The 13,095-nt window shown below is 37.5% G+C and overlaps 1 protein-coding gene across 6 annotated transcripts in view; it reads right to left on the reverse strand.

Moving 5' to 3' along the window:
- The window catches only part of MYO1B (myosin IB), a 264,196-nt gene that overhangs the window by 62,215 nt on the left and 188,886 nt on the right, over nucleotides 1-13,095 (reverse strand). For all 6 annotated transcript variants that reach the window (XM_050969467.1, XM_050969466.1, XM_050969465.1 and 3 more), the window contains 3 exons: nucleotides 12,251-12,369; nucleotides 8,627-8,713; nucleotides 8,237-8,302 (listed from right to left, as the gene is read on the reverse strand). In XM_050969467.1, coding sequence (XP_050825424.1) covers nucleotides 8,237-8,302; nucleotides 8,627-8,713; nucleotides 12,251-12,369 — 272 coding nt within the window. The remainder of the gene's footprint in view (nucleotides 1-8,236; nucleotides 8,303-8,626; nucleotides 8,714-12,250; nucleotides 12,370-13,095) is intronic.

A 13,095-nucleotide genomic window follows, 5' to 3' on the forward strand; every position in this document is an offset into this window, starting at 1 on the left:
GGACAAGACACAAAAGAATGAGATTTTTACCAAAAAGAGTTAATTGAAGCAAAGTTCAGAGTGGTCTCAGGCAGAAATGCCTTGGAATGGCTAAACTGAAAATGGTTGTCAGATTAGTAAAAGCAGGAAAGACATTGATAGTTTTAGATAAGGTTTGCAGGAGTATCTTAGGTATACGATAGCAACTCACTATGAAAATGCAGATGTAAAAATAACTTGCACATATGATTTCTACCAGCACTATGAAGGTAGGGTTAAACTAGAAGCAACAGCAGAATGGTGAAACAAGACAAGCTTTGTACTCCTGTTGAAGACAATACAGACTACTTTCTTAATTAAAGGAGTTGCTAAAGATTCTAAAGAGAGGGGATATTCTTCTATGAAATTATTTTATACTCTCACATTCTCCCTTATCATAGACAACGTGTGTCTATTTTTGAGGTACACTACAAGGGAAATTTTTCAAAGGAACCAAGGACAGTTAGCTGCCTAACTCCCACTGAAAGTCAATGAGAGTTGGATGCCTAACCCACATCTGTGCCTTAGAAGATCTCTCACACACACTCCACAGACTGTTAAATTTCAAAAAGTTTTTTTGTTTGTTTTAACAACTATAACACAATACTACACAAACAAGACTACCTTATAGGAAAGTTGAACTCTTTACAAAAAAAACGTTCAGAGTTGTCCCAGTTTATATCCAAAGCAACAGAACTGACCTATTTAAAATTAACATAGTAGTTCATTTTTTTTTTTTAAGTAGCAAGTAACTGACTTCTGGTCTCACGCACTCCCCAAAATGTGTAATTCCTTTCATCTGTACCACAGCTCCTCTCCCTCAACTTAAACATCAGAAAGCGTGCTCCCTCCCCAAGGTAGGTGGAGGATCCAGGGCAGCTCTTGCAATCTGCGTAGGCTACTGCCAAAAATTGCAGAGGAAAAAGAGCTAGGAATGGAGACCATAAAGGAAAGACTAGATGCTTAGTTCAGTGAAAGGAATGATGTGATGAACCAAGCAATAGGCCTGAAGATTTAACCTATATCCAGATATGAGATCATGCTAGAAGGATGGAGATTTTAACAGATATGCAAGTGAGACTTGATTTGTAAAGGAGGAACTACAGAATATAGATGCTAGGAAGGTGGGAATGTTGCCAGAAGCAGGGCCGGCTCCAGCTTTTCTGCCCCCCCCCCAAGCGGGGGGCGGGGGAGGAGATGAGCAGCAGTAACTTGGCAGCAGCTCAATCGTGCCACTTCTTCGGTGGCAGGTCCCCCCTCTTTCTCTTCAGTGGCAATTCAGCAGCAGCTCAAAAAGGAAGAGAGAGAATGAGGGACCTGCTGCCAAAGACCCAGACGTGCTGCCCTGATACCGGACAGAGTGCCACCCTTTTGAATTAACTGCCCTAAGCACCTGCTTCCTACACTGGCGCCTGGAGCTGGCCCTGGCCAGAAGAATTCAAATAAGAGGGAGAGAGATGAAAGAGATATCATTTCTCCCTGCCACAGAAAATGGTTGTTTACATGCAACTAAGGTCAGAACAATCTAACTTTTTCATCCCTCAGAAGTTTCCACAGGTATTTGTTGTTCAATATTTATTCCTTGAAGTCCTTTAGGGATTGAAGATTTCCTGGGAAAAAGCTTAAATATTCTGGTGGGGGACACTATAGAGAAGCTCTATACATACCGTTGATTTTTTTAAAATCTTGGACTTTTTCTTTGAGAGGAAATACTACACCACCACAGTATTGCTAAAAGAGCTCGACAAATTCCACAAAACATGTCCCACAAATTTTTAATTGGATGTCAAGATGAATTCCCTATGGTCCCACTTTTGGATTCACTTTCATGAACATTCACGCAATCAAACTTTATGGGAAAAAATGCTCATGGAAAGCAGATTTTAGGCACACATATTTCTGTAAAGATATATCTCTAGGCAAAGAACCCTAGAACTGAGATTTATATATTTACAGTATATACACAAGTTGTTCTCAGCTGAATTGTTGATACAATGCTTCCATCTATTAGCTAGTCACCTTACAATAAATTTTTTAAAACTGCATCTCTATTGCACTTGCCTTCAGATGATCTCATAACATAATCACAATACCACTGTAATAAAGTGTGCTGCGCTCTTTAAAAGTGGACACCACTAGCCCAGATGCTACTGGGACTCACGCCTTCATGTAGTTCATAGGAGATTGTCGGAAGGCGCAGTCTAAGAGGGCTCATGCAATTGCCAGTACTATCTAGGAAAAAAGCCTTTGGGGTTCATTTAGGGAGAGCTCGGGTGGAGGAAGGATTTGGAGGAAGCCTGTCTAGAGACCTGCAGGGAATAGAAGGTGACGAGGAAATAATTTCGTGCAGGCATAGTCTGTGTCTGGACTCTCCCTAAGTAGCATGCTTCGTCTTGTATAGTCCTGGCAATCACATGATTCCTCTGGTACTACATCTCCCAGCTTGGTCTTCACTGAAGGCATATGCCTCAGTATCATCTGGGCTAGCAGCAGTTACTCTTAAAGAGTTCAACACATTCCACTACAACCACCAAGAGGTAGGTATTAGTCTTCCCATTTTACAGAGGGAGAAACTTAGACAAAGAAGTTATTAGACTTATGCAAGGTATCAGAACTTCTGAAGCCTATTTCTCTGCCATAAACACAAAACCTCCCTTCCGCAATATAATTCTTCACCCTCTTATTTGGACATCTCTCTTTAAAAAACAACAAAAACCCATTCATTATAAGCACAATGCTAATAAGGAAAGATGTGTTGCTAGTCATGACATTATCTTCTTTTATATTTCTGATGGCATTACCTCAGCACAGATGTTCTCTACCTTTAAAGCCAGAATGGTGGCTTATGTAATTATTTATATTTTTAGAAGAGAATCCATTTCTTTTGCGTCTCAGAACAGGCCTGTCTAGAAACAATACAACTTAATTTTTTAATGTGATGATGAATGGGACCGTAATCAAGGTGTCACACTGGTAAAAAAATTGCGTGTGGGTAGCATATCATCAGCTGCCATTCATGGTGGAGACCAAAGAGTTCTCAGAGCATCTGATTAAGCGTTTGTACTCTGCCTCAGACTACCTTACCTGCATGAAGAACTGATGAACGTGAAATGCTTTCTAGCAAAGTATAAAGGAGCATGTTTCTCACAGTGCTTTCAGGTAATACTTTGTTGCCATGTGGTCTGTCTTGATATAATATTTCAAGGGAAAATTGCTAGTGAATTTACACGTGTCTCTCAGTGGTACTCAGTTTTCAGCTAATATCGTATGATGTTTTAAGTGTATGCATATTAATTTGGGCCTGATGATGGGTCATTTACCATATGGACAGGTTGCAGTTTTCTGGAGTTGATTGTTTTGTCCAGTTTTAATTCACTATTAAATCCACTATTAAAGTGTCCAGATGACACACAATTTTAAAAAGACCTGGGCAATGCCTGGTAAATTATACTAACTGAATTGGAGAAACCAGGAGAACAACATTATTCTGGTTTCAACACCATAGTCTAGTTGTTTGGGGAAATACCTGTTTATTTCCGTCCATCTCCAGTCACAGTTATCAGATTAGCACCATACTTTCCATGCTTTATAATAGTCCTTAACCTAGAATTTGTGACTTGCTCTGGAGTATATTTTCTATTGATTTCATGAGCTGGTTTCTTCTGTGAGCTAAGATTAAAGGGATTTGCACAGACAGCTCTGTAAGGGGCAGAGTCTAGAGATGATGAGGTGCAAGAGAGGGCTATAAGAGTTTATTCCCAGAAAGATGGGCTATGGGAAGAGTCACTCTGAATTTTAAATGTTTTTAGCTTCTTTTTCTGCCAGCATTGAGTATATAAAAATAGATAGATCTTGCCTAAAGAATAATGAAAAGTTGCTACATTCTGTTTTGTTTTAGCTAGTCCGTTTTTGACACAGTGCCTCGATCAACTAAACAAAGCTCTAAGAAGCAGCCCAGCTAGCTTTATATTCAAACTTCTCAAAAGAAAGCTATGGAGAGCTGGGAGAAAAACCATCAGAAATTTTCACAGAAAGTTAAACCCAGTGATACTGAGAAATACTAAGAGAAATTACTTCTTAACAGGAAAAATATGATCAGCCAGGACAATTTTAGCAATGGAAGTGAACTGTCAGATAAGGTAGTCCAAAAGCTCTGTAATTAGAATCTAAACAGGAGTAGCTGATACTCCCAGAGGCCCTCATGGGCAATTTAAACATTTGAGGGTGAAACTGTGCCCTATTGAAGTCAATGGAAGTTTTGCCATTGACTTCAGTGGGGCCAGGATTTCATCCTTCATGAGTAAATGAACAGAATATATTGGTTTGCCAATGGCTGGGCAAAAGTTGAAAAATAATTACCATCCCTCCTGTATTTTCTAACACATTTCTCTCCTCCTCCACCTTCCCGCCCTTATTTCGCATATAGCTGATCTTATAAATGTAACAAAGCAAATATTTATATTTTGTACATTAACTAAAGATAAACAGGAAAATACATGTACGAGAAAATACATCTTGCAGATTAATGCTGCACTTTTACAAGGCAGTCTAAAAAGGTATCCAAGTCAACAGAAGGTGTACTAATGCTAACCCAACTGGTAGTTAACTTTGTTTGAGATTAGTTTAAAGTAAGCAATTATTCTTTTAACACACTGAATCAAGTTTCAAATTTACATTACAGGTTTCCATGTGGAAAGGCATCCAAAATGCACTTTTATCATCAAAATCCATCATGTACATTATTGTAGTTCTAACCTTCAAGACAGTGCATGATAATTTAAGACATAACAAAACATGTACTAATTGATTTCTAAGGGGAATTTATAATAAATTCCTGGAAATACTAAGAATAATAATTAGCTCTGTAAATTCACTGTCATTAGCTACATGTCAGCTAAAATTCTACATGTATGACAATCCTTTTGTAAAATATCCATCCAGCAGAATGACTTTGTACCATTTAAGCTGGAAAAAATAAAATGTTGCAGATGATTATCTCACTTCATCTTGATGTATTGTACTGCTTATATTACATAATGTTTCATTCAGTTACAGCAGATTAGTTTACTATTTGATATAGGACTAGTTTTACCAATATGTATTTTTGTTTGATAGTGGCTAGATTTTTTTATGCAACTATTTCTTATTAGCATTTCCTTAACTGTCTTTGACTGCACACATGTAGTACCATCATTTATAAAAAGGCTCCATAAATACAGGTTTTGCCATGTATCTTTGTTATTTAATTGAACTTACTCATGCAGATTCATTTACCTGACAACAAAAATCATTCCACTACACCTCCACAAGGTTTGACTAAAATCTTTTTTTACCAATTTAATAATTTAAATGTTAGGATTTTGTTCCAATAAGAGACAGGTGGGAAATGGATTGGTCTTTTTGAAGGAAAATACACAATTTTGAACAGAAAACAGAACAATTTTTTTTTGAAATTTCTCAGAAAATGAAATTCTGGACAAAAATTAGTACCAGGTCAATTGAAACATTTTGCTTTGACAAAGCTGCAATGTTTTGTTCCAATTTTGATTTTTTAAAAAATTTGTATTATATAAATACAAAATAAAACAAAAGTTGTTTTGAAAAAGGAAAAATCAAAACACTCTATTCCAAAATGCTCAAAACAGAACACCTTCACCTTACCAAACAAAAAAAAGTAATCAAAATTGACTCATTTCCACAACATTTCATTGTCAACTAATCAGCGTTTTTCAATGGTAAAATATTCTATCGGAAAACGTCCTGAACATCACCAGTTTGGATATCAAGCCATCCCTATTTCCTGAAAGGTTTCTGAAGTTAAATCTGATATTATTAATATTTGATCACAGTAGCCCCCAGAAGCCTCAGGCCTGGATCAGAACCCCATTGTGCTAGGCATTGTACAAATGCATAACAAAGAGATAGTTGTTCCTTCAGCATCTCCTCAGAAACACAGGAACATCACATCTGTTTTCTGCTCTCTCCACTGGTTTTAATAGAATTTAAAATCAAGCTCAAGGTCTGGGTCCTTATCTTCCAGGTGCCCAAAGGCCTGGGCCCAGGATATCTAAAAGACCATCTAACACTCCTGGATGACAACTGTAGTTGACAGCTTTGCTCCTCTGTCACAATGGCACTCTCAATAATAAAAGAAAAGCTTATCTGGGGAGGAGACAGAACTTTCGTGACTGCAGGATGAATTCTTCCAGGAATTAAGGAGCATCACAAACCTCAACTCCTTCTGCTTCAAGGGCAAGACAAATTCTTTAACCTTGCCTTCTTTAATACAAACACATAGCAACACGAATATTTATTTAATAAATAAAAACCGCTGCCAAAACAAGACACTCTACTGTACACACTTCTCCCTTTAGGGAGAAGATAAAAGAATAAATAATATGTGATAGATGTGTAGTCACACTGCTTAACACACTACTGGAAGTCACTCAGATACCATGGTGATGAGTGCAGTACAAAAACTTCTATAGAACAGAATAGTCCTAGAGCGCTTACGATTTAAAATGTAGAATTTACACAATCTAAGCCATATAATAGGACCTGACCCAACACCCCTCATTGTTAATGGAAAGGTTCCCATTGACTTCAGTGAGCATTGGATCATGCCTTTAATATACAGCTGTATATCTTGTGGTCCCACCATGACACTTACGTGATGCAAATAATCTGATTGCCCTGTGTACCTGGGTGAGTTTCACCCTGTGAGTTTAATCCTGTGAGGTACAGAGTACTACTTCTCCCATCTACTTCAACAGAAGTTGAGTTTGCTCAGCATTTGGTAGGATTGGACACTAAATGAACAAATTTGCTTCATTTTCAAATTTACTATTTTAAGCATTTTATAAACTACAGTATAGTGCAATATACATGTGAGGAAAAAAGCATTTAGTCTTCCATTTTGCTGCTATGAAACTGTGTCCTTACATCTAACTACTTGTTTTTATGGATTTTTCTAATGTCAAACTTCTTTTAAAAAAACAGAAAAGAAAAAAAAAAAACTTGTTTCCTTGCATTCAATTTAACAATCCATAGCCAGCCCACAAATTCAGATGTACTCCAGTGTTTTTAAACTCACCCTCACCCTATACTTAATCAAGCGCACAAACACAGCTGGTTAAAACAAATTTCTGCCAACAACAGTAACATTCTACTGTGTAACTTCCTAAAGGAATATAACTACCCACCATCTCCAAATAGTCCTACTACTGAGAGTTACTTCCAGATTGGTCCCATTTCATACATTTTCATAACTTTCTTCATATGTTCAGGAAACTAAACATTATCTTCTTGAGTAAAAACCTGAATCATATATTAGCTATATCTCTTCTCTTTGCAAAACTGTTAGACTACTCTGATTCATTATATAACTGAAATGAAGCATATGCTACTTCCCCTTTCTCAGTAACATTTTAAAACTTCTTTGGGAAGAGATAAATCCAAGTGGATTGTTCCCACCTTCCATTGAGAATAATTAGACTTACTGGTCTCCTAGAGAAATTGTGAGGAAATGGGAAATGAGGAAATAGACAAGATGTTTTTCCCCATAGTTTCTTAGCTGGAAAATTAGAGTACAATATTTAACTAGATATCCAAATCTCTTGAAATAAAGCTTCCCAGAATAAACAATTTCAGTCATGATCTTTATACCTAATAGCATCAGGCTAAGTCACCTGATATAACTGAGCATTTCTGATAGATTTTTTTGAAGTGTTTTTAAGTGTTTAAGTGTACTGAATTGAAATGATGTATAATTTATTTTTAGTTCTAACAGAAAATATGTCCTCTTTTGTAAAGGAAAGGAACCTTGTTTGTAGATATCTATAATAAGCCTCAAGGCAATACACAGAACATGTACTATAGACAAATTTTGTATGACAGCATAGACATTACCACAATATTTCCTATTTTCAGAATGGTACCATAGTAAAAATTTACTTTTCAGTGGTACCTGCTGTATCAATGCAACATATTCAGTTTGGCTTTGATGAATTTGTATTATAATTGCAAGGCCTGCTAAGATGACCACCTAACTTCAGTTTACATTTATTGTGTGTACTTAGAAAGATGCACTAGACTTAATTTACAGAAGGCGAAATTGTGATTACACATATATGAACAATTAGATTTAGCTTTAGTAATAGCTGTAAAGTTTGTTATAGATATGCAACATTCTATTTAAATTGTATTCTAAAGCACTTACCTCAAAAATTTCAAAGCCATAGATGTCCAGTACTCCCATGACCTTCTTTCTGACTTTTGTTTGTGCCTTTTAAGAGAAGGTTGAGTCACTGTTCTGTACATTTAGTATTTGTAATCAAGATACATTAAATGCCTTACAGGCATTTTGTTTAGGCTAAAAAGTTAGGTTTGGTTTTCCAGAAATGGTTAATATAAATATTTCCACAAGTTTAAAAAAAAAAGAAGCAAACAGATTTATCTGGATACAAATATTCACCTCCAGCACTGGCAGCCCTGCAATATTGCACTAGTGCATAAGAATAAGAAAGTAAAACAGACCAGTTTAGTTTTACTGTCCCCACTCACTTCATCTGTTTCTACTGAATTCTTTATGGGCATAAAAGAAAATTACCTTAATGCTTTCATTGATTCTGGTAACAAGCCAGGAAAACAGTCTACTGTACAGATTCTTAGCCAGAGCATCACGGGCATAATATGCCTAGTCAATAGAAAGAGAAAAAACATTAGAAATATTGGGCTAATTCTGAACCATGTGTGCTATTCCAGTGGTTTAAAAGTGCTACAAAAAGAGTAGAAATGACTTTTAAGGAATATGTTCGGCATGAGAGAGCTACCTGGTTAGAGTAAGGCTGCAGTAACAGCCCTACAGCATTCTCCCTCCCAACCGTTGGCACAGGGACTTGGTAAGGGTTGGAGATGGAGACAGTGTAGCCAGAGCACATTGCATTCTGCTAGTCTCAGCTGGCCAATGGCCCATTAGGGTATGTCTTCACCACAGTAAAAGACCCACAGCACCACCACAGCAAGCCTGAGTTAAATGACTTGGTTCGGGGTGTAGGGTTATAAAATTGCAGCATAGACACTCAAGCCCAGGCTCTGAGACCCTATGAGGATGAAGGGTCTCAGAGCCCAGGCTGTTCTACACTGCAATTTTTAGACCTGCATCCTAAGCCCTATGAGGCCAATTCAGCTGACCCAAGCTCAGACTGGGTACCATAGGGTTTTTAATCACAGTGTAGATGCAATGTAAGCCCAGAGTTAACAGAACTGGAGCTAGCAGACCCTGGGTATGTTAGCCTAAGGCTTGAGTGTCTGCACTCATTTGTGGTTAGGAATTGTTGAACCCTGGGTCCCAACCTGGGGCTCCAGCTTCTGTGGGCCCTAGTCTAACCACCCATATTAGTGATTACTAGTGTCCCCCCAAAATGTGGCTGCTTTAGCCCTTTGTTAGGGGAGCCTGTGGGAAAACTTTTGTCCTCTGACAATTTGCAAGTCGGCCTGTGGAATTGTGGGATACTTTCAGCGGACTCCCAGAGCACAGGTCCATTGGGGCTGTATCTATACTGCAAACCAATAGGGCTTGAAACCTGGGTCCTGGCTTGATGCAGGCTCAGATGCTCTACTCATGTGGAGTCCTGGGACCTGGGGCCACTCGATTTGTGTGTGGATGGAAGGGTTAGGCTTGAGCCTGAGTTGAAACCCTGGGCTTATACTACAGTGTAGACATATCCAAAGAGGCCTTGCAGCCAGAGTTTCCTTAAGGCTGCAAGTGCTTATGCCCACAGTTTGACAGGCCCAATAGAACCAAGAATTCAAGAAGAGTAAAGTTGACTTAAAGACATCTTTCCCTACCTGCCCCCTCCCCTTACTCCACTGCAGAAACAGAGAACTGAAGCCAGTGTTCAAAAGGATTGCCTCGAGTAGTCACATACTCAAGAGATGCCCGAGAGGACCAGAAAAACAGCAGGTATGATAAAACTTCACATTTCTGACTCTGATAAAACGACTCTACAATTTATATATCCCCAGCAGGTTCCTCATTCTTTCTGAGGAACACGCTCCTGGAAACCTTTGTAAGAGGTGAAACTTTATGAATCTAGTTATTTGTGGACCAGGGAAACATAGCAGTCTTCACACTAATGTATTCTGAAAAGGCAATAAGAGGAGTTGAGAGAAATAGGAAAACATAAGGGATGGCAAAGGGAGAGTGGAGGCAGTAAGGAAGGGAGAGAAAGATGGGCAAAGGCAGCAAAGGGAGAGGAGAGGAATGAAAAGCAGGCATCAATTTGTCTTAAAAACTCCAAAAGCATGGTCGCTTATTGAACATTTTGCAGTCTCCCTTCTCCTATCTGTTTCTGACAGGTTCCTACTTGTGCGCTCTGCTCAGATATCTTTCCAGAATCCCAAAAGTTAAGATTCTAGTGGAAGTTCGGGTTAGAAGAAATGCACATCATCAAGCAGACTTAATGATGTTGAATAAAATTAAGCAGGAAACAGCGAGTGATGAAATCAGAATTTTAACTACTTAAGTGAATAAGACAGAAGATAAATTCTCAGGTCAAAATCGAAAAATACATGTATGCTCTAAGTGGACCAATCGTCCAGCACATCAATTAGAAGGGTTTGGAGTTTATTATTTAAAAAAAAAAAAAAAAGACATTTCAACCATCAGCCCCATGTAAAGCAGCAACAAAACACAAACAAGGAAGATGAAAATTGTATCAGCAGAAAAATACACTACAAGAGGCGAGATAGTTACTGTAACATGCTAGTAAGACCCCATCTGGAATACTGTCCTGCAAGGCACAGTGCCACCAGGACTTTACCAGTTCTGAAGAATCTAAGCTAGGGAGTTCAGTTTATTCTGCTAGAAAAAGAAAGGCTCCAACCTGACTTCACAGGAGGTTTCAAAATTAGTAAAAGGATTCAGAAAATGATTTCTCTCTTTTTTAAAAGCCACCCTCACTCCCTTCCATGTCCACACACACAGAGACTGGTTTGGGCTTCTAAAACTAGATAATCTAAAATAAGGAGTAAATGGAGAATGTAAGCAGAACTACTCCAAGACAAGGGAAATAAGCATATGGAATAAGCTATTGGGCAAGTAATTGAAACAGTATAAGTGATCTAAATTTGTTGCAGGGGAAGAACTGAAGGTTATGGTGAAAAAGCAGGAAGCTTGGATTAAAATAAACTAAGAATGAGGAGTGGCACATTCAACCAGGCGGCCTTTCCTGTTCCTAAAATATCTTATATTCTTCACATACAAACTTCCAAGCTGGCTCGCCACTGATAGCATTAGCTGCAGCAAGAGAAGGAAGGGAGAGGTGCTGAGAAATAAAGAAAAAAGGAACAATATGGAAAGTTGAATTTATTCATTTTAGCTGAAGAAATGTCAGAACTGCTCAGAGCACATAAATCCTGTGAAACCAAATGGGTTATTCAAAATGAAAGATGGTCTGCCACAGCAGGATATTTTAAGTTTACCACATTTCTGCACAAGATGTAGGAAAAACTTCCTCCACCCTTTTCTTGTGGACATGACCCTCATAAAAGCGAAATGTTCATTCAGTGTGTTTGAACGTTCAAAAAGTGTGTTGAAGCAAAGAAAATGAAAACAGTGATAAGTGTTACTCGTGAAATGTTTTATTTAGAAGTGCTTGGTGAGCAGTAACTTGATTTTGAAGCTATGCGGAAAGCACTAATTTAAAATAATTATTTCCCTTAAACAACAAATGTTGCCTATAGTATGTGACAACCAGAAAACTGAATGCTATTTTAAGAGTAAAATTTTTCAAAAGCAACTAAGTGACTGAGAAACCTACATCGAGAATTAATGATATAATGAAGTCACAAGAGCCAGGAGAATGAAAGCTAAAGAGTTGAGAGGGGAAGAGACTTTTTGTCAGACCGTCTGAAGCCATTAATTTGTTTGTTTTAATAGCACCATTTAATTTCAATTTCTGAACAACATTATGGAGAAAGTAAGAGATTCAGCAACTTTTAATTTCTGAGAGATAAGATACATCCTCTGAGACCCACAAGCAGCAATCCAGATATTACATTTGTGATATATCTGAAGTAAAATTAGAACAAAACAACCCTTTAAAATAATCTTTCAGGTCCTTCTGAAACATAAAAAAATAAAACCCCACAAACCTTATTATCCTTATGGAAAAGAAAAATGTTTTACATATTTTACAGAAAAGAAAAATCAATAAGAATCTACTTTTACCTGAGCCACATTTAGTGTTGTCGAGACTTTTTCTTGCTTGGCTTCAACTGTTCGGAAGCTAAATGCTCTTTCCAACACTGATTGATCGATCCCTGTCAACTCACAAATTTCTTTGAGCTCTATAAAAGCAAAAGGCCAGAGTGTGTCTACAATTAACACTTCCATATCGCTCTATTTCTATTGGCTACCCTTACTCAACACTATGTCACACAAAAAGCTAATTATTATCTTTAACTTTGAAGCGTTGGAAAGTTTGTTCAGAATAATTTTTGTCAAGTTTTGGTTGACTGTTACCACCCCCCCATAGAAAGTTGGCTGAAAACCATAACAAAAAAAAATTCCATAAAAATCTTGTTAAGTTTGAAAGCATTTTCCATTTCATTATATTTCAGTAGGAGGCCATTTTTTCCCCCACTCTTCTGTGAGATCTTTTTCCTGAAACAGAACTTTCAAACACACAAAACAAAAACATCAAATTTTCAAAATGTACCAATTACACCAAAAGGTCCCATCAAGTGAAAAAGCACAACTTAAGTTCAACGTTGGCTGTACAAAAGCCAAAAATATTAACTGAAAAAATACTGTGGCGCATCCAACATGTTATATCCATTTATAGTAAACCAATTTCTTCCATTTAATGTTTCAGAAGAAAGCTTTCATAAAATGGAAAATCTAAAAAAATGTTCATGAAAAAGACATTTTTGTAAAAAGCCAAATTTTGACTGAAACACTACATAGGAGAGCGCTGAACCAAATCCCCTTACAGATAATGATCAGAATAAAAAAAGAAGTAATATACTGTAATCCAGCTACAAGAGCAAGAGTAAATCTTGTGTCTTTACAAG

The sequence above is a fragment of the Gopherus flavomarginatus genome, chromosome 10 (genome assembly GCF_025201925.1).
Source record: "Gopherus flavomarginatus isolate rGopFla2 chromosome 10, rGopFla2.mat.asm, whole genome shotgun sequence".
Lineage (NCBI taxonomy): Eukaryota > Metazoa > Chordata > Testudines > Testudinidae > Gopherus > Gopherus flavomarginatus.